Genomic DNA, 22557 nt, shown 5'->3' with positions numbered 1-22557 from the left:
CAACTCAAACTACTTTCACTGACTTCCATAGCTCTATAATGCTTCTGAAAATTTGTGCCAATTGCATCATTCCAAGTGATCTTTGTCCATCTTTCAAGTATTGTTTCTAAACCATTAAATCAATTGACAATTTATTACCTAGAATGTGTATTTTAAACCTTTGATTTTAAGATCAAACATTATTCTATTTCAAATAAATTTAGTGTCATAAAAAAGCTAAATAAACTATTTTTTCAACATTTGAAAGATTTCTATGAATTCCATGATCATTTAAAATAATTATTTGGTGATCCAAAGAGAGTGTACAGGAGGTAAGACATTTGTCTTGCATGCAACAGGGTCCAAATCCCTTGTACCACCTATGGTCCCATAAACACTGCCAGCAGTGATCCCTTGTACAGAGCAGAGGGAAACCCTGAGCATTGTCAGGCCTAGCCTAACTCCTCCCCCTTCCCAAATAGTGATAAAAATTAAAAGTTCATTTGATAACAAGTCACTTTAGTGCAGGAAATAGTTAATGCTAATTTTCTTCCAGTTTTAGGTCATTCCATCTTAAAATATTAACAGACTTAAGGTTTTGTCCTAAAAATTAGTGCATCAATATTTTCTAATAGGCCATATATCTTTTCTGCCATCTATCTTTTTCTTATAGTGTTGAAAATGCTTCCATGGAATCTGAGTTTAAACTAATGAGAATGTTATTATTTGTGTGCTAATTATTATTTACCATCTTGATGTTTCTCCAACCAATAATAATGCATCAAACATAGAACTTCATTCTAAAAGCTAGTCTACCACAAAACACCTTTAAAAATGTATCACTGTATCACTGTCGTCCCATTACTCATCAATTTGCTCAAGTGGGCACCAGTAATGCCTCCTTTACAAGACTTGTTACTGTTTTTGGCATATCGAATACTCCACGGGTAGCTTGCCAGGATATGCCGTGTGAGCCAGATAGTTTTGGTAGCTTACTGGACTCTCCGAGAGAGGTGGAAGAATCAAACCCGGGTCATTCGCATGCAAGGCAAACGCCCTGCCCGCTGTGCTATAGCTCCAGTATATATGTATATACGTATATATATGTATATATATATACTCCTCAACTCTTATAATTTACTGATGAAAGAAATAAAAGTATCTTTTGTAAAGCTTATGAGGTAACTTGAAAAAGTCCCTAAAGATGGGACTAGTTGTCAGGGGACCAAATGATATGATCAGTAGAAAGGAAATTTTAGTTCCACCCCCATTAACCTCCAGGGAGAGGAGAGAAAAGCTGGGCTGAAGATTGAATCGATCAGAAATAGCCAATTACTCAATCATTAATGTCTAGACAATGAAGTCTCCATTAAACCTCAGAAGGAATGGGTTTGGAGAGCCTTTGTGTTGATGAAGATGTGCAGTTCCAAGGAGAGTGGCATCTGTAAAGTAGGCAGCGTAGCTCTGTGCCCTTCACAACACCGTGCCCAAGCGTCACTATTAATCTGGCTATTTCTCAGTTTTGTCCTTTTCCAGCCACAAACAGATGCCTGTCTTCGGAAACTCTCGAGTTCATTCGTCAACGTGGTTTGGCATGAGCCTCAGGCAACCACAAGCTAACGTCTGAGCTCACAAAGCTGTGCAGAGATGCGATAAAGGAAGACCTCAAAGAGAGAAGAGCAGCAGTGTTGGTCAGCGCAGCAGAAGCCGGGAAAAGTATTTGTAATGCTCGCCTGTCCTTTGCCAACTACAAGACCAAGATGACTGCCCTCTGACGTCCCGATGGATCGATCACATCCTCCAGAAAGGCAGTGGAGAAAATTATTCATGACTTCTACTCGGATCTCCTTGAGTTGAGACTGAGGCAGTCATTGAAGCCCTGGCCAAACAGGGCGTTCAAACTCAGTATATCAAAATCCTCCATGAGCTGTATTGTGGATTCACCACCAGGATCTCACCATTCTACAAGGAAGTGATCATTGATGTAAAGAGAGGGGTTCAGCACAGTGATACCATTTCACTAAAAGTCTTCAGTGCCGCCCTCGAGAACATCATGCGACAACTGGAATGGGAAGGAATGGGAGTGAAGATAGACGGTTGGCAATTACACCACCTCCGCTTTGCTGATTACATCATTCTCATAACACCAAACATTAGCCAAGCAACACAAATGCTGACCGACTTCGACTGAGAGTGTGGAAAGGTCGGATTGCAGCTGAATCTCAACAAGATGATGTTCATGAAAAACGAACTAGTCCCTGAAGCTCCATTTGCTCTCAATGGAACGAACATCTCCGAATGCAGCAGCTATGTGTACCTGGGTCAAGAAATCAACATGAGGAACAACTTGGTGCCAGAACTGCGCAGGAGGAAGAGAGCAGCGTGGAATGTATTCAAGAGCGTTGAAGAGGTGGTTAAGAGAATGAAGAACCTCTGACTCTGGGCACATCTCTTCGACTCCATCATTCTTCCTGCACTAACATACGCCTCAGAGACCTGGGCCCTATGCAAACAGGATGAGAATGCTATTAGGGTATCCCAAGGAGGAATCGGAAGAGCTATGCTGGGAATATCATGTTCACTGAAGTGAGAGAAGGAATCCGGAGTTTTGACCTCCGTCGATGGTCAAAAATCAGGGATGCTGTCTCATATGCCAAGGCATCAAAAATCAGATGGGCCGGTCATGTAATGTGATTCAGAGACGACCGCTGGACTGGAGCTGTTACTGACTGGATTCCACGGGACGTCAGAAGACCTTGTGGCTGCCCACCAACTAGATGGTCAGATTTCTTTGTCAAATCTCTGAATGAACGATTTGAGGCTCTTCCTGTTCCTGGAGCGAGCAGATATCATTGGGCTGCACTAGCTCGAGACAGAGACAAATTGAGACGTTACTGGCGCCCGCTCGAGCAAATCGAAGATCAACGAGACTACAAGTGATACAAGTGATACAAGTCCTTTTCTAATAAACCAGTAATCTAGTAAGAATGATATTTTTAAAATGGGGTTTATTTTCTTGCATTTTGGGGTCACACTCAATGATGCTCAGGGGTTACTCCTGGTTCTGCACTCAGAAATTAGTCCTAGTGGTTTTGGGGGGACCATATGGGATGCTGGGGGTAGAATACAGGTTGGCCACATGCAAGGCAAATGCCCTACCTACAGTCCTATGGCTCCAGCCCCCCAAAAGATGATTTTCTGAGTTCAGTGAACAGCTCTAATCATTTAATCCAATGTAAGACGACCCTTTGAAACTCACAATTTATGGCCTGCTGTGGGTGAAAATCACAGGGGACAATTTAAGCTTTCTAACTGGCTTCTCAAGGTAGGAAGGGAGGAAGGCAGTTTTGTGGACTGAGCCCTTAATCTGTGTAATCTGATACTATTTCCAGGGAGATACTATCAAATTAGTTGAAATGTAGGACTCCCTGATTCTAGTGTCTTATAATTTCTTGCTAATATGTGGACATCATTCCCCCATTAGAATTGGGTGCAAAATCTTTTAACTTTGACTTTGGTTTAATACAAATTCTTTTGTATTAATAATACAATCATATAATCCCACAAGCTCCACCAGGACTGATCCCTGAGCACTAATCTAGGTATAAACCCTGAGCACAGCTGGATGTGGTACAAAAAACAAACAAACAAACAAAAAGGGCTCATAGATATTATGGCTAGAGATGTGTTTTGTGAAGCTCAAGGATTTCATTTTGGGCTATTTCTCTGCCCATTTTAGATATTTTTAAACTATCTTTATAGTTAACATTTAATGTTGTTATAGTTAACATTCTTTAACTATTTTTGGTTTTTTAGACACCATGATTTATAAAGTTGTTTTAGGTGTATAGTATTTCCATCTCTACATCCTAACACCCTATGACCGCATCCCTCCACCGGTGGCTTGAAGCCATGTTACTTGCTGTGATGTCTATGGATCTGAGAAATTTTAAAAAATATATACATTAAGCTCCTACAAATACTAAGAAATACTTGTGATATATAGTTCCTTCTTCCCTGACCATTATTTATACTCCCCTTTGCTGACGATTTTTTCAATTGTGAATATCTTATCTAATGTTTCAGCTGTGTCTTATGAAATTCTTCTTTTGAAAGAGCCACGTGCAATTTTTTACTCTCTTGAAAGGTTGTACCATTTCATTATAACTAGAAAGGGCTTTTGGAATGTTACCAATTTGGTAACATTCCTCTGGCAACAGATCTAGGCCTTAATAGGACAGAATTGGATTGAATTAGATGGCTAAACCTTCTGAATCAATGATCCAAAACTTTTGGAGGGAGAGCAACTGTATTTGCCAAACTGAAATGGATACTTGTGTACAGACAGGTGAAAGTTCCTTTTACCTTGTTCACTTTTCATGGTATATTATGTATTTCATCAGGAACCTAATAAGAGTTATTATCTGTCGAGATTGTGTAACTGAGACTTAAACCTGAAAGTTTTGTAACTTTCCACATGGTGATTCAATAAAAAAAATAAAAATAAACAAATAATAATAAATTTTTTAAAAAAAGAATTATTATCAAACTTTCACTTTAAAAATGAGCTATCTTTAAAGTTCTATGGAAATTAGAACCAGACTTTTACCTTATGCAATATATAGTTCCTCATGCATTGTTTGCAGTACATGTGGTATAATACAACTGACACTCCACCCACTTTGACTAGGGTGAGAACCTTGTCATCTTAGACCCCTGTCTTCAGATTCAGTGGGTAATTGCAGTTATCAGCACAGTCACCTACAGTTCCCAGCTGCAGAGATGAATAACCAACGGGTAACCTATGAAGAGCTGAATCTGCATAAGGGCTGGAAGAGAGGCCAAAGGGAACCCCAGGTCTCCAGAGGCTCTGATGCAGTAACTGAGCAGGAAATAACCTATGCTGAGTTAGATCTTCAAAACCCTTGTCAGGATCCTCAAGGAAATAACCAGCAGAACCACAGCAGAGGTAAGACTTTTTCACAAATACAATAGAATGTAACTGCTCTAGTATTTGCACAACAGTGGAATAGAGTAAGGAATGATCTGCTCCTGTTCTTTTGCTGGTGAGAATCAGATCGTGAAATTGAAATATGGCATTTTAGCATGAAATCTGAGAACTAATTTTATTCAAGCATTGTAATTTGTTGCTGTTGACCAAAATCTCATGTGGGTTATATTTACTGAAAATGCAATAGATGCAGTATCCAGGGAGAATTTTAGAATGGCAGAAATAGTTTTAGAATTCAAGTTCATACCTGTTAATCCCTGTACAAGTGGTTTGTTTTATATACTAACCATCTACACATTTGTGTCTGTTTTTTATTTTCTGTGTTTTTATTTTCCTCCAGTCGCTTTACCAGAGAAATTCATTGCTGGGTCCCTGGTACTCCTCTGCCTTGTTTGGATGATAATAATTATCATTGTTATTCCCTGTAAGTAAATTTTGGAAAGATTAAAAGGAGACTTTTCACATTAATGATTGTGACTTTAAATATTCATAATGTGAATAGGCAGAAACTCTCATTTCGATCAATGTTCTTGGAAAATGTCTAATAGTTATTCTAAGTATATTAAAAACTACCGATACAGGGGCTGGGATAATAGTATATCACTTGCCTTGCACACAGTGACCTGGATTCTCATATGGTTCCCCAATCGTTTCCTGAAGTGACCCTGGAGTACAGAGCCAGGAGTAACCCCCTTGTCCGACGCCCAGGTTGGACTAATTTGGGTGTGGCCCCAAACCAAAAAGCGAACAAAAACAATTCAATACAGAACGATGTGAAAATTGATATAGTGTAAAAATTGTTATAAATTAATTCTGAACACTGATTAAGTGAAATCAAGTAAGAGATGGTGAGATTAGGTATCTTAGGGTTTTGAAATATTCTCCCCAATGTTCATTATTTTATTAAGTTCTCTAAAATAATTTCCTTTTAGGGTACTCTAATCCTTAGCAAATTAATAAATTTCTCAAACAAAATTTCTTTCAAAGAACTAAAATACTGCCTTATTTAAATCAAAATTGACTTTTTTATGTATTTAATTCTTCTAGCTACTGAAAAACAGGAGTCAAAAAATTCATCTCTGGTAACAGAAGTGCAAAAAGGTATGTTTTTGAAAATTTCAGATGTTATTAGTACCTTTTATATTTTATCTTAAGTTAAACCAAAATGTAAATCGGGCTGAGGAGGTGGCTTAAAGAGTTGGAGTGCAGGGCTCACAGGTGGGTACCCCAGGCTCCATCCCTGGCACCGCATAATTCCTTTGTATTTCCAGAAATGATCCTTGGGGAGCTACAGGGCGTAGCCACCGAGCACTTTCTCTATGTCCCCCCCCATCATTAATAAATAATTACAGGAGAGCGTTCTTCTAAGGCATCAATGGGCAGAAACATTTGTTTAAAAAACACCATATCTATAAAGAATTGGATTAACTTTCTCATTGTTAAAACTTGAGAAAAGAGCTCATTTTTATAGTCTAAAATGTAGTTTAAGGACTGAAGAGATAATAAGGAGTTAAGGCACTTATCTTGCATGCGGCTCTCGGCAGCTCAATCCCTAACTCTGTGTACGGTCCCTTCGCACCACCTGAAGTGATCTCTGCGCCTAGAGCTAGGCATAAGCCTGAGCCGTGTTGAGTGTGGTTCCTAAACCAAAAACTTAGCTCATTGACTTTCAGGACAAATAGAGAGTGGATTTGTTATGATATCTTTATATGGGTCTATATGTTAGGGAATAAAAATTCTGTGACTGCGCATATGTTTTAAATGTACCACCTCAAGTACATAGATATATATGCACCTATATTTAACATATCTATACATATGTATGTGTTTATATACATGAGTATATAACTACGTATATATGTATACATATATACATATGCTTATCCATGTATGTAATCTTATTTTAGTTAAGAATTAAATAGCTTTTTCATTATGACTTGATTTTTCTTCAGCAGATCATTGTAGTCAGTGTCCAAAGGAATGGTTCACATATTTCAACAGCTGCTATTATATCAGTAATGAAAAGAAAACATGGAATGAAAGTATGATGGCCTGTGTGTCTAAGAAATCTAAGCTGCTTTATATAGATAATCCCGAAGACATGGTAAGATTTTAAAGCTGTAACTATTTTGTTAAATGATATTTCAATGAATATTATGTTTAAAGAGCTCATCAATATTTTTATGCATTATAGATTGTTAAGTTTAATATTATGATTTAATATTAATATAGTTCAATATTAATATTAATAAAGCTTAATATTAATATTACCACTCAAGCAATTCGGTGAGCAATGGAATGACAGTGATACAGTGAAGTTTAATATTAAGTTTTTAGCTCCAGCTAAAATTTTTCAATTGCAACAATTTTTCAGCTATTGTGATTACATTTTTATACAAAGAATTATTGAACATTTAGGTTTCTAGGGCAGTGCACAGGGGTCACGGGCCTGTACCTGGCAGTACTCGAGTGGATGTGGAGCCAAAGATCCAGTTAAAGATATTGCTCCATCCCTTCCGGCAATCTCTCCAGCTCCTTTAGAGCCTTCTTACTCCAAAATAAGTCTTACTTTTCTTATCAAGGAATCTAGACATATACTGCCAATATTTCCCAAGTAAAAAGAGCAGGTCCTTTCAAGTAAAATCTTCAAATAAAGTCTTCCAAACATGGTATATTCCTTTTGCCCTCTCTTTTTGCTGAACCAGTACTCTGAATTTTAATCTATTATAAATTATGGTTGTTTTGTTTTGTTTTGTTTTTGCTTTTTGGGTCGCACCTGGCAATGCACAGGGGTTACTCCTGGCTCTGCACTCAGGAGTTACTCCTGGCGGTGCTCAGGGGACCATATGGGATGCTGGGAATCGAACTCGGGTCTGATTCCTCCGTTCCTCTCGGAGAGCCTGGCAAGCTACCAAGAGTATCCCGCCCGAACAGTAGAGCCTGGCAAGCTACCTGTGGCTTATTCGATATGCCCAAAACAGTAACAACAAGTCTCACAATGGAGACATTACTGTTACTCACTAAAGTAAATCTATGAACAATAGGATGACAGTGCTACAGTGCTACAGTGTGAATTATGAATAGAAACATATAGTATATTAATGAAATGTTTTATGGTTATTGTGTTCTAGTTATATTAATTTTTTTACTAGTGAATCACCATAAGTTACAGTTACAAACTTATGAACTTTCACGTTTGCATTTTGTTTATATCCCTCCACAAGTGCCCAGTGCCCTCCACAAATGTTCCCATCCACCCTCCCACATCATCCCCCCCACCTCCCCACCTCTGTGGCAGGGCATTTCCTTTTGTTTTCTCTCTCCTTTTGGGTGTTGTGGTTTGCAATAGAGGCACTGCGTGGCCATCGTGTTTGGTCTATATTCTATTTTCAGCGTGCATCTCCCATCCCGTGCGGGTCCTCAAACCACACTTTACCTGGTATTCCCTTCTCTATGCGAGCTGCCCCTTCCTCCAGTGTGTGGGGCCAGCTTCCAAGCCTTGGAGCCAACCTCCTGGTACTTATCTCTACCATTCTTGGGTGCTAGTCTCCTATACTGTTATTTTATATTCCACAGATGAGCGCAATCTTTCTACGTCTGTCTCTCTCTTTCTGACTCATTTCACTTAGCATGGTACTTTCCATGTTGATCCACTTATATGCAAAGGTCATGACCTCATTTTTTCTAACAGCAGCATAGTATTCCATTGTGTAGATGTACCAGAGTTTCTTTAACCAGTCATCTGTTCTAGGGCACTTGGGTTTTTTCCAGATTCTGGCTATTGGAAACAGTGCTGCAATGAACATTCGAGTGCAGATGTCATTTTGACTGTACTTTTTTGCCTCTCTGAGATATATTCCCAGGAGTGTTATTGCTGGGTCAAATGGGAGCTCAATTTCTAATTTTTTGAGAAGCGGCCATACTGTTTTCTGAAAGGGCTGAACCAGTCAGCATTCCCACCAGCAGTGTAGAAGGGTCCCTTTCTCACCACATCCATGCCAACAGCGGTTGCTTTTGTTCTTTTGAATGTGTGCCAGTCTCTGTGGTGTGAGGTGGTATCTCATGGTTGTTTTGATCTGCATCTCTCTGATGATTAGTGATGAATTTTTTTCATGTGCCTTTTTGCCATTCGTATCCCTTCCTTGAGAAAATTTCTGTTCATTTTTATCCCCCATTTTTTGATGGGGTTGGGAGTTTTCTTCTTGTAGATTCCAGCCAGTGCCTTGTATATCCTTGATATCAACCCTTATGTGATGGGTATTGGGTGAATATTCTTTCCCATTCCATAGATTGTCTTTGTATTTTGGTCACTGTATCTTTTGCAGCGCAGAAGCTTCTTAGGTTAATATAGTCCTATTTGTTTATCTCTGTTTCCACTTGGTTGGTCAGTGGCATGTCATCATTGAATATACCAATAGCTTCAATGTCGTGAAGAGTTTTGCCAACCTAGTCTTCAATGTACCTTATGGATTCTGGTCTGATGTTGAAGTCAGATCCATTGTTCAAAATGTTCAGATCCATTTTGATCTGAATCTCGTGCATGGTGATAGGTCGAGATCTAAACCCATTTTTTACAAGTGGTTGTCCAGTTATGCCAGCACCATTTGTTGAAGAAACTTTCTTTGTTCCACTTCACATTTATTGCTCTAATTATATTCATTTTAATGGTGAAAATATTGCAGATAAAAATTTAAGACATAAACATATAATAGATGATAAATTGATTAATGTATATCAATTTGTTATATTATTCAGGCATTTTCTAATATTGTGAAAACACATTTTGTATAATAGTATTTTGATCTAAAGCTTAAGACCATTAGTAATTTAAATATTATAAGTTTTGATGACTACATATAAGAATTATCCTGACATTAATTTTTGTTTGTTTGGGGGTCACACCCTTCTGTGTTCTGGCATTCCTCTGACTCTGCACTCAACAACTACTCTGGGGACCAAATGGGATGCTCAGAATCAAACCTGGGTAAGTTATGTACATGTAAGGCTTGCACAATACATGCTGTATCATCTCTCTGACCCCAGAATTATTATGATATTGATAGGAATTTTCCTGATTGGTATAGTCTACTAATATTGCAACATTTTAATATTAATATTTTCTGTATCTTTTGACATTTTTCTTACCAGTGATCTTTATTTTCCTTCCAGCACTCTTTATTTTCCTTCCCAGATGCTTATGTCATATTTAAGTTATGAACTCTTTTATTTCATCAGATGCAAATATGTTATTTTTGACACAGTGGTTTAAATTTTTTAATTTCTATTGGTGCCTTTTAAAAATTATCAATTTGATAATTATTTAATTATATTAAGTTTAGTGGGCTGGAGCGATAGCACAGCAGGTAGGGCATTTGCCTTGCACATGGCCGACCCAGATTCAATTCCTCTGTCCCTCTCAGAGAGCCTGGCAAGATACCAAGAGTATCCTGCCCACACAGCAGAGCTTGGCAGGCTACCGGTGGCGTCTTCTATATGCCAAATACAGTAACAAGTCTCACAATGGAGGCGTTACTGGTGCCCGCTCGAGCAAATCATTGGGATGACAGTGATAAAGTTCGATTCTAAATTCTATTTGGACTTGAATTTCTATTTTTATTTCTAATTTCTATTCTATTTATATATATTCAGGAAACAAATTTCATAAAAAAATTTCATAAAAAACAGTAAGACTTGATTTCTGTCTTTGCTACAATTTAGTGCTAATAAAGTTCCAATAGGTCTTTTTAGTGCTATTAAGTTGTCCTAGTAAATACACAAAGTCAACAGCCCAGGAGAATATAAGCAGAACAACTCTAAAGATAGTGTCACATTTTTGTTTTACAGTGCATATGAAAGTTACATTTACACTATACTACTATAGGTGCCTTATGGCTGAAAAAAAACCCACTCTAATTACATGTGATAAGTAATGCAAATTGACACAAACCTCCAATTTGTAAAACCTGCAACTGCAATACTGTTCTGTGCTGGCAAGTCATATTGGAGCTCTGTAAGACAAAAGTATCTAAACTATATTTCCGAATATTTACCACTCTAAATATACACTTGGATTTAGTAAGTTAAGGGCTTACTAAATGCTAGTAAGTTGAACATTTAGGATCTGTTACTTGACTCTACCAAGAACTGACTTGATAGATAACCCAAGATAAGCCATACCACATTGAGGTTGGTATTTCTGATATTTTGGTCATTAATACCAGCCCCCCTTAAAAAGAAAACTTTGAATTTAGTAATGGTAGTAATGGTAGTAAATAGCTAGTTATTTTCCTTTTAAGCTCTCAAATGAAAATCCATTTTCATTAGTGACCGTGCTAGAACTCCAGCCCTGGTAGGGCGTTTGCCTTGCACACGGACAACTTGGGTTTGATATCTCTGCCCCTACAGGAGATCCCGGGAAGAAACCAAGAATGTCTTGCCCACACAATTCGATATGCCAAAAACAGTAACAACAAGTCTCACAATGGAGACGTTACTGGTGCCTGCTCGAGGAAATCGATGAGCAACAGGATGACTGTGACAGTGACAGTGATTCAGGAAACAAGTATCTTTAAAGATGCCTAATTTGTAAATAATTTTTCAAAGTTTACCACGTATAATTTTAATCATAAAATAAAAAAAATATGTTGATTTATTATTTTGTTTTGTTTGTTTGGTTTCTGTTTGGAGACCACTCTTAGGGGGACTGTATGCTGGCAATGTCAAGCCAGGGTCACACACATGCAGGACAAAAAAGACAAACACCTAACCTCCTGAACTATCCTTCAGGTCTTAGAAATAAATTGTTTGTTAAGTATACTTCAGTTATTTTATAACTCTTTCCTCTGACGAATCAAACTGACCTCTATCTAATTAAAAGGAATCCACATTTTTCTAATATATCTTCTTCATATTTTATAGCTTATATTCAGGTATTTTAAGATTTTTATAGCATGATATATGGATTAAATTATGTTCATTATTATTACCTTCCTTGCATATTTGTCACCAATTATTTCTGCATGTTGAGAAAGACTGTACTCCCTACTTAATACTTTGGTAATTTTGCTCAAACCCACATGTTATAAATGGGTGATGTACTTTTATATTTCTCAGTGTCTCATTGACTTAAATACTTTTAGGTTGAGTCTGAAATATAAGTATGGCTTACTTAAAGTAAGTTTCTAACAGTAATTTGTATTCTTTCTTTTTAAATGCTAGATTTTTGTATGCTTTATTCTATTACTTATCTTTTAGAATCAGTTTCTTTTTTCCTTATGAGAGTCACTCCTGGAGGTGCTTTGGTGCCTCGCGAGCTGAGAGTCAAACAAAGGCCTTGCACATGCGTTGCTACACTGTTAGCTAAATATTTGGGCTAATTGATTAGTTTTCTGTTCAAAATCTTCCACATCATATTCAATGCATTCAGTATCGGAGTGATTACATAATTTTACCTTCTTTATTCTTATATTGTAATGGATTGATATTGAGACTAAAATATAAATCCTACATGGCATCATTTCAATAAATCATCTTTTTTCATATAAAGTGATATGTTGCATCTTCAGTGTGATGACTATGTCCTATAATGCACAGAGCTGTTTTATTTGAATGTACATTTGTTTATTTTTATATTTTTCTTTTGTTGTCCGTGTTTTGATGCCCTACTTGGGAAGTCATTGCCGATTATACTATCCCAAACTTCCCTCCATGTTTTCTTCTAGAAATTTCATAGCTTCGAGTTCTGTAATTAGTACCTTAATCCCTTTGGATTGAAAATGATATATATGGTTCAGTAAAAAAATCCAAATAGATTGGCAAGTGTAGAGCCAATCTAACTGTCAACATTTCTGGCTGGATTCTTTGTCAATTGAATGGTCTTGGTGCACATATGAAAATTATTAGACAAAATATAGCACTGTTTATATCTGGATAGATGACTAAGGTTTTGTTTCTGTGAGGGAATATGGTCTATTAGTTGCTGTTATTCACCTTTATAAGTAGGCTAGGTATGAGACCGTTAGATTCAGGCTAGGTGGGATTTATCTCAACCTTTGTTTTTCATTCTTTAAGTAACCTCACTGTTCTCTCAAGATGATTTTTAGCAGTTGTCTTCGATTGCCATTTAGTCCTTTGATTATGTTTCGAGATATGAATTTCAGTGTGTTGATTTTATTAGCACTTTACTGAGTCTCTTGAATTTACAATATGTATGAACTAAGTTTAAAAAGTTATTTCTCTATTGCATCTAGCAATTTTTTTGTATTTATTCTATTATGATTGTATTTAAACCTAAAATGGTTTTGCACATACTTTTAGGGTATCCGACACATTTTTCTCTTTTCTCTCTCATTCTGCTATGATTATTTCTACAGTTCATCTTCAATTTTCTCAATGTTTTTCTTTTGCACTTCAAATTTTTAAAGTTAATGTAATGTTACTTTTGTTTCAATAGTATAGTTTAACTCAGATTTTCCATTGGTTCATTTGTTAACTTAATATTCATATTTCCTGTTCATTTCTTCATTTTCATCATTCTATATTTTTATTATCTGAATAAAATTATTATTCTCACAGCACACATCTATAATAATTGCTAATATTTAATTTTATAAGATGAAAATAACTAAATTTTGTTATTACCAAAATTCAAATCAGCATAAAATATTTTACTTGAGTTTTCATAATATTCTTTATAGAAATTTTTGGAAGTCTTTGATGTCCTGCCATGGATTGGATTCGGAATTGATAACTTAAGGATATGTCCAAGTGAATTGTTTTTATCTTCCAAAAGGTAAGCTACTTGAGCATGCTTGCATTTTGTGCCTATTAAATAGTAATCATAGAGAAAAAAATATGCAAAGTCATATGAATTCAATAACTTGCTTTGGAAAAATTTTACAGAAAATACTCAAATTTTAAATATAGCACTCCAAATAGTTCATTTATCAAGTATTATTTTTTTCTTTCCAGTATTAATTATATATTATTCCCTTTGTTTCAGGTCCTCAGTGCATCAAGAGAGGAATGAAAATTGTTCCTATGTAGATGCTGATAATAAAATATGTGTTCCTATATCCTGTTTAGAAAATATGACATATGTGTGTAAGCACCAAATACTTTAAGCTAAATAAACTTGGTCTATTGCTATTATTAGCATGTATAAAGTGCACATATGTAATTTCTTCAAAAGGCATACAACTGGTTTTAGAACTATCTTAAAATGTTTATGTTTAATCGAAATGAAGAACCGTAGAGGGTGGCCTTCCCATTCCCATATTGGCAAATTCTCACGCATGAGTCATATCACTAACCAAAGACCACGAGTCTATATTAATGAATCTTTCCAGCTGAAGTCTTTTATTTACCTGAAGATTCACCTTTTATGTTGTAGAATTAATTGGAATTAATTGTTCATGTGAATCATCAGCTGATATAGTGATATACATATTAATTTTTCTATTTTAATAGATTATATATGAGTTATATATCACCCTGGCAATAACTTTTATATTTAATTAGTCTACAATATTACAGATTCTTAGATTTTTCAATTAACTGATTTGCTCTGGCCCTTGAAAATGTTGAAATGGATTAAATAGCCAAGAGTTCAAGGTGTGTGTGTCAGAGTGGACTCAGGAGAGAGGAAGCTGGGAAGATCTGGGGAAAACAATTATTGACGACTTGTAGGGCATTGTTTACTAAGAGGGGGTAAAAAGAAGGCAAAGAATAAAAGAATAGCTCAGTTTAATTGAAGGTCCCCATTGGGGTCTCTGGTAGGACTAGCTCCCCTAAGGCTAGGTTTTAGACTTACTGAAGACTGGGTGATCACAGAGAGCTCTGGGGCAGAGGTGTGCCTTTATGACCTGGGGAAAGTGCACTTTTACAGTGGCAAACTGAAATTAGTGAGATTCATCTCAGGGAGGGGCTGGCAGGGGAAAATCTCTGTACAAGAGCCAGCAGCAGAGTCTGCAGTGCGGGGATGCAGGGAATAGATATTGGCCATAATCATTTTCTTGATTGTGAATTTCATAGAATTTCCTGTGTGAAAGCAGGTGACAAACTACACCATTAAATAGCCAAAGGAGAGAATATCAGGAAACCAAGAAGAGCCCTTTCTCTGCTATCTTTCTAGTGACTTTTACTGGCAAAAATCAAACACTATGTAAATCAATTTATTGTAAAATAAACCAGTATTTCACAAGATGTGTACTGCTTTCACATGGTATTATGTTATCAGTATTATCTTGCTTAGTCCTTATACCATACAGAAATGGATGAATATTGAATATGGATGTTGATATGAGTCCATATATGAATACTGCACTGGAGCACTGTCTCATCCCATTGTTCATCCATTTGCTCAAGCAGGCACCAGTAACATCTCCATTATGAAATTTGCTGTTACTGTTTTTGGCATATTGAATACACCACCGGTAGCTCTGCTGTGCGGGCGGGATACTCTCAGTAGCTTGCCGGGCTCTCGGAGAGGGACAGAGGAATCAAACCTGGGTTGGCCGTGTGCAAGGCAAACACCCTACCCACTGTGTTATTGCTCCAGTCCAAATACTGCATATATCAAAATAATTAGACCTCATACATGTGGTCATATATCTGATTGAAAGCATTTTCCACTGAAAAACATGGATTTGGATTTGGATTTCCTGTTCCTTCATTTTGAATTATTCTCGAAATTTTATATTCACCCTCAGTGTTGTAGAATTCATTTAAAATAATCACTCAGTCCAGATAAATCCGGAGCCGCTGAGTGTGAAGCGGACCCTCTGCGCCTAAGGACTTTGATTCCAGAGACCTAACATATTCGGGCATCCAACGCAGCATCTAATAGCAATGCACTGGGACAGCAAACTGGGCTACAACTCTGTGCTGCCTGCGGGTGGATTTTCTCTTCCCCACCCTGTCTTCCTGCATGAAAAACAGCACCCCCATGGCAGGCGCCGTCTTCTAAGACTCCAAACCCAGTGGTATTCGATTTTTACACTTGGGGCTCCCAGGGACTCATGGGAAGGGGGCATAACCGGCACGTCCTCGGCCCAGATAAATCCGGAGCCACTGAGCATGTAGCTGACCCTCTGCGCCTAAAGACTTTGATTCCAGAGACTTCTTACAGCAATGCACTGGGACTGTGAGCTGGGCTATGCAATTTCTGGCAGAATTTTCCCTGGACTTTATACAGAAATCCAAAAACGCGCAGACGCAGTTGTGTCCGCGCAACTTAACATTTATAATTGTCAGCAATGTGATATGGTTTCTTTTGAACAGGTCTGACTTGGGGGGGAAACTCCAAATAATTACAGTAAGTTTTTGTTGAAATATTGAAGGTTATTAATGTAGCAGCCACCTCTCTGGACTGTGAACTAAGCAAAAGCCCCATGCTGGCGTGTGGCGTACACCATACTATGAGGTGCGGGAAGGGGGATGAGGGGGGCAAAAAAAGGGAAAAGGAAAAAGGAAAAAAAAGAGTTATGTACTTGTAGCAGTTGGGCTACATATCTCTTCATTTCCAGCAATGGAAAACTAATTATCAAATGCTTCCTTGGTAGTAGGTCTGTCTCTCTTGGGTGGAAACTCCAACAACTATAGTGAGTTTTGTGTTGAATTATGGAATGTAATCAAGGTAAAGAGAAAATGAAGTGAAATTCATTAGTTATACAGTAGGGGGTGGGGGGTGGGGGCGGGGGTATACTGGGGTTTTTGTTGGTGGAATATGGGCACTGGTGAAGGGATGGGTGATTGAATATTGTATAACTGAGACATAAACCTGAGAACTTTGTAACTTTCCACATGGTGATTTAATAAAAAGTTTTAAAAAAAAGAAAATAGATTTTTTTTTACAATATGTGGCTGAAAAAAACAAATTATTACAATTCTTGAGAAGAATTAGTGACATAATTAATTACCTATTTTTATTTTTTTACCTGTTTTTATAGGATTATGACTGTCGGGGTCCTGGCCAGTCAACCCCGGCACACTGGAGTATGAGCCCCGAAGTCACAGGACTTACTCCCTATGGGAGAGGGAGTGGGAAGGGGAGAAGCCTCTGCCCTGGCCGTCTGCTCGCCACAGGATTCCTACTGCCGAGAAAGAAGCCAACGGAGAAGGTCACCAAGCAGAGCGGGGAAGCCTGGTGGTCAAGCAGACTCCGTTTATTGATTCTTACACAGGGGATTTTATACACACAATCTAGGGTCGGGGGGACATTCCAGGCATGTATCACGTTTACCCCATGGAGCTCAGTACAGATGCCAGTTAATGATTTGTATTCCCCAATCTCAGGGCCAGGTTAACTAGCTCAGGTAAATGTTAACTGTCACAGCCCTCATCCCATTGTCTCCTCAACCAGAGTGCCTGTGTGGAATGCAGGATTGTGTGGAATCCTGGGCCCCTGTAAACAGGGCTGGCTCTTGCTTTCAGGGGCAAGGGGTTTAGTCAAAATCTCAGGCCAGCTACTGAGACCCCAACATATGACATTTGAAATATTTCCATTAAAAGTGATATCATGAGATTGTGAGAAGAGGTTCATAATACCAAAATCTAGTAACTGAGTCCAGGTAGGTCATATACATTGTTCGTTTTTAAGTTATTTTTTTATTGCAACCCCCTGATTTACTAAGATGTTCATAATACTGTTGTTTCAGGCATTAAATATTCCCATACCAATTTTAGCACTAGAGTGTCCTTCCACCAATACTCCACCATCCCAGCCTGACACCTTGCAGATACAATCAAATTAACTTCCTATTGTTTGTTGCAACAAAAAGGCAAGTGGAACTACCAAATTTTAGATCCAGTAAAAGTCAGATTGTGATAAGTGTTACATCTCACAGTGATGTTACTAAAGTCATTGAGGACCTACTGTGCTGACTGGTGCTAGTTGAGCCTAGTGTTATTGCTGATGTTTATTGAACTTGTTGGGCTTCTCTGCAGCATTCCAATCAGATTTGTTCTCATTTAACATTACTATGAAATTCTGAGGTACATGGCTTTGTAGTCCATGAGCCAAAGATCTGGAACAATTTGGTGGCATTGCTGTTTAATCAGGTTCGGTTGTGAAACTGGATCCTTTCTAAGTCTGAGAGTGTTGCCTCTGGCTATGGGCTGCTGGGACTTCTGAAAGAGAAGGGGGGATCCCTCCCATCCCCATTGTGGGAAGGTCCCAGTGTTCTCAGGCCAGACCAGTCTACTTGGGAAGAATAGGTGATGTCATGTTCTCTTGTGATGCTGGGTTGTTTCCCTGTTGGCAAGTCATCTATGTTATTCTTAATGAGATCCAAGGCTTTAGTGCTTGTTATTGAGATGGAAGCATTTTCACAGTAAAGGATGGTCAAGTCTTTTGTACCGCCCCCTCCTCCCACAGCTCTTGTTTCCAAGGTATTTGCCAATAGACAAACTAAATGACAAACTAGAAGCTCAGAGTCCTCTGTGTGGTGGAGGTGTACCTTAACTCTTTTGAAATTCAAATCTAAGAATTTCCTTTTAAAATTTCAAGTGACACTTCAGTAAGGAATCTATATATTTTTTCACTCTTGCTTTGCATTCTGAGTCTCCACAGATCAGTCTGTCCAGACCACAGATATTGCACACCTTGAAGTGCTTTTCACACCTGGTCTCTCTGTAGAGGGCACTTCACATCCTGGCCAGCAGAAGGTATTTGTTGCTGCGTATCTCACTAGCAATTCATGAAATACTATGAAAACTAGAAATGAAACAACTGAGATACAATTAACAAATGACCAAATCAAATAGAATATTAGTATCACTGTTTGAAGACTCAAGATTCGAAAGAGACAAAAAATATAAAACATACAAAGGATTTCTTTGACTCAATTTCCTGATTTTTAAGAATCGGTCGATTATATACTCACATACATATCTGACTTTGTTAATCAATACAATATAACAAAACTCCATAAATATTATGGCAATGAGCAGTTTGCTTTGGTATTTCTAAGCAGTTTGGTTTCTGTATGTACTCTATTTTCAGTCATGTCTTTAAAAATATCTTGCTAAAATGAATTTACTTGATCATACATATCAAACAGCATATTTCATACATTGATTTATATTAAACAAAATTATTTTAGCTCTTGGGCTGGAGTGGTAGAACACCAGTAGGTCATTGCCTTGCACGTGGCTGACCCAGGTTCAAATCCTTCGTCCCTCTCAGAGAGCCGGGCAAACTACTGAGAATATCCCGCCTGCACAGCAGATCTTGGCAAGCTACCCCTGGCATAATCAATATGCCTAAAACAGTAACAACAAGTCTCATAATGGAGACATTACTGGTGCCTGCTGGAGCAAATCGATGAACAAAGGGATGACAGTGCTACAGTACTACAGTGCTATTTTATTTGATATAAAATAAGGCAAGTGTCTTTCTCTTTAAATTCAAATCTAAGGATTTCCTGTTGAAATTTCAAGTAATACTTCAATAGGGAATCTAGTTTTTTTCACTCTTGCTTTTCATTCTGAGCCCTCACTCTCCAGTTTGTCCAGCCCACAGACAGGCTGTACTAAAACATAATGTGCGATCTTTAAACTTTTTATGCGTCAAAGGTTGCAAATACAAAAGTCTGAATAAATCTTGTATATCAGTTAAACTATTTTATCTGATATATTTCAATTGATAATGTAATTGACTCTTTGGCAACCAATATTATCTTCATGAAAATTTGAATAAACAATTTTGTTCTATAGATAATCTTTCATTTGCTGAGGAGGGAAATATTGGCCATTGAATCAATTGCCAGGTTCTCAGGCAAAATTCTATTTAAAATAATTAAAAATAAATATTTAACGTTTTATTAAAAATTCTTAAAGTAATTTTCTTTGCTTGTTTGCTATCAGTATTATCTCTAATGCTTTCCTTTTTGTATCGCCAGCAGTAATATTGCATCAAATGGAATAATTAAATTTAAAATGTGCTCATTTATGATGCACATTTTTAAATCTTTAAGAAAGTGATAACTCAGTTTTTTGATTGTTAACCTGTCAAATAACTATTACTCAAGTTTCCCCGCCCACAGTGACTCTGCTAGGATCTTGGCCACACCCTCTGTTAACTGCTACCTGTAGTCAGGACAGAGCAGAGGTCTGCCACTGCTCAGAGAGAGGCCCGCCACTGCTCAGAGATGAGACGCCCAAGAGAAAACAACCCACAACTGAATTTGCAATCAAGAAGACAGTTAATGAAACGTAAGAGCTCTAATAACTTTATTTCAGTAGCAAACTAATAGCAAATAAAGCTGGAAGGAAACCTTGAAAATGTTTCTCAGAAACTTTAAAGGCCTAACAATATTCCTAGTTCTAGAGTAAAGCGTTGAATAGACAATTAAATGTGTAGAATGAACAACTGGGTGTGGAGTTGCAGGAAGAACAGGGAATGAGGCTTATATACTTTTCATTGGTGGAATCATAACTTGAGGAATTTGGACTATGGTGTGCTAATATGAAATCTAAGGACGAATTTTACTCATGCATTGTAATTTGAAGACTTTAATTTTAAAAAATCTCTTGGAATATTATATTTATTGAAAATGCAATGGTATTTTCTACAGAAGGATTACAATTTTACCTAGTGGTTTGGTCAATACAATGCCTGTGCTTGAGGGTTCTTTTGAAAATATTATATGATTACCAACACTTCTTCTTTCTCTGTATTTCCATTTGTCCTCCTGCAGGTTACCCCTTCTCTCTGGAAAGGCTGACTGCTGAGGTCCTGGGAATTACCTGCTTGGTCTTGCTGTCTACCCTCGTGAAAACCATAATCCTTATTTCCTGTAAGAATATGTTTAAGGGGCCTGGGGTATGACTCAGTGGGCAGGAGGCAGGAGTAGTCCCTGAGCATAATCGCATCTGCTGCCAAAACAAAAATTTAAAGAACACAGTTGAAAATTTCAAGGAAAATGTTCAAGTTAATAATGATCAATGCCGATATACATGTTTAATATCATGAAAAATAACTTATTTTATATGTGAATTTAAATAGACTGATATTTTAAATATAGTAAAAATTTAAATATAAAAATGTACATTCATTAAATTAATGTAAAATTATCATCACATAAATATTTCATTGAAATTTATACAAAAATTACAGTGATATAGCAACTGCAGCAATGTTATATATATTAATTTTTTTCATAAATTAAAAATGTAATGAAAGAATTAAATGTCTCATTGAGAAATACATTTTTATTCTTGAGATATTTTAAACAAAAATTTATGAAATACTATGAATTGTTATATTATTCTTCTATGCTTATGAAATATTCCCTCAGGTCATCAACATTATTACTTGACGGTTAAATGCATTTTAATATGGTTTATTTTAATCCTACATACAATGCAAAAAATCTCAGATTAGAAAATTATAATTATTGCTACTATTCAAAATAAATTTTGGGTGGGAGGATACCTTGACCAATGATCACCCTAGTGCCAAAAAATTTTGATCCTGAAATCTCTTGATGTATAGTCCTCAGGTAGAGCAAGCGTGCTGCCCTACGTGTGCCACTCACAGCAGAAGCCCTTTTTAAAATAAATTTTCATAGAATTACTTTCCATTTTTCTAGATACTGAAATAAAAATGCCAGAGTTGAATAATGCATCTCTAGTGACAATGACTCAGAAAGGTATGTTATGTTCTTTGAAATTTTAATAATACAATATGTTTTGTTTTTATATTTTATAGGCTATACTAAAATGAGATTACAATAAAATGTTTGAGGAATTGGAAATTATAAAATTAAGCGATAAATGTTCATAGTTATTTTACAAGATGGAACTTCTTCAACATTGTGAAAAGAATCCTCTTTAGAACTACCATAGTTGCTTTAATTAGCTAAGACTTTCCACAGTTTTATTACTGACATAATATACATCAAAATATAATAGAAATAAGATTAATCTCTAAAGATGATGTTTCATTCATTGTCATTCCAAATGTGTACAATAGATACTTTTATTCATTTCTTAGCTTTATGTTACTTTTCATGGTAAAACTGAGTTAATTTCATTTTATTCTAATTTTAAATAATCTGAATACATATGCTTATGCATATAATATTATTTTAATTAAAGATCAAATAGTTTCTTGATTATGACTTGACTTTTCTTCAGCAGATCACTGTAATCAGTGTCCAAAGGAATGGTTCTTATATTCTAACAGCTGCTATTATATCAGTAATGAAAAGAAAACATGGAATGAAAGTGTGATGGCGTGTGTGTCTAAGAAATCTAAACTGCTTTATATAGATAATCCTGAAGAAATGGTAAGATTTTAAAGCTGTAACTATTTTGTTAAATGATATTTCAATGTATATTATGTTTAACGAGCTCATCGATATTTTTAAGCATTATAGATTTTTATTTACTGTTTTCCATAGAGGTTTATTTTATTTATTTATTTATTTTTAATTTTTTTAAATTGAATCACCATGTGGAAAGTTACAAAGCTTTCAGGTTTAAGTCTCAGTTATACAATACTCGAACACCCATCACTTCACCAGTGCACATATTCCAAAACCAAGAATCACAGTGTACCTCCC

At 36.7% G+C, this 22557-nt stretch overlaps 1 protein-coding gene and 1 pseudogene across 1 annotated transcript in view; one reads left to right on the top strand and one right to left on the bottom strand.

Moving 5' to 3' along the window:
* The first annotated feature begins 4761 nt into the window (after nucleotides 1-4761).
* LOC129399162 (NKG2-A/NKG2-B type II integral membrane protein-like) overlaps nucleotides 4762-22557 on the top strand; it is a 34093-nt gene continuing 16297 nt past the window's right edge. Inside the window, exons 1-5 of the mRNA XM_055118457.1 lie at nucleotides 4762-4948; nucleotides 5331-5414; nucleotides 6038-6091; nucleotides 6943-7094; nucleotides 13687-13781. Of these exons, the coding sequence (XP_054974432.1) occupies nucleotides 4762-4948; nucleotides 5331-5414; nucleotides 6038-6091; nucleotides 6943-7094; nucleotides 13687-13781 (572 nt within the window). The remainder of the gene's footprint in view (nucleotides 4949-5330; nucleotides 5415-6037; nucleotides 6092-6942; nucleotides 7095-13686; nucleotides 13782-22557) is intronic.
* On the bottom strand, nucleotides 21418-21544 carry LOC129399230 (U11 spliceosomal RNA; annotated as a pseudogene).

Source organism: Sorex araneus, chromosome 10 (assembly GCF_027595985.1).
Source record: "Sorex araneus isolate mSorAra2 chromosome 10, mSorAra2.pri, whole genome shotgun sequence".
NCBI classification, from domain to species: Eukaryota; Metazoa; Chordata; class Mammalia; order Eulipotyphla; family Soricidae; genus Sorex; species Sorex araneus.
This window is presented reverse-complemented; position numbering and strand designations above follow the sequence as displayed.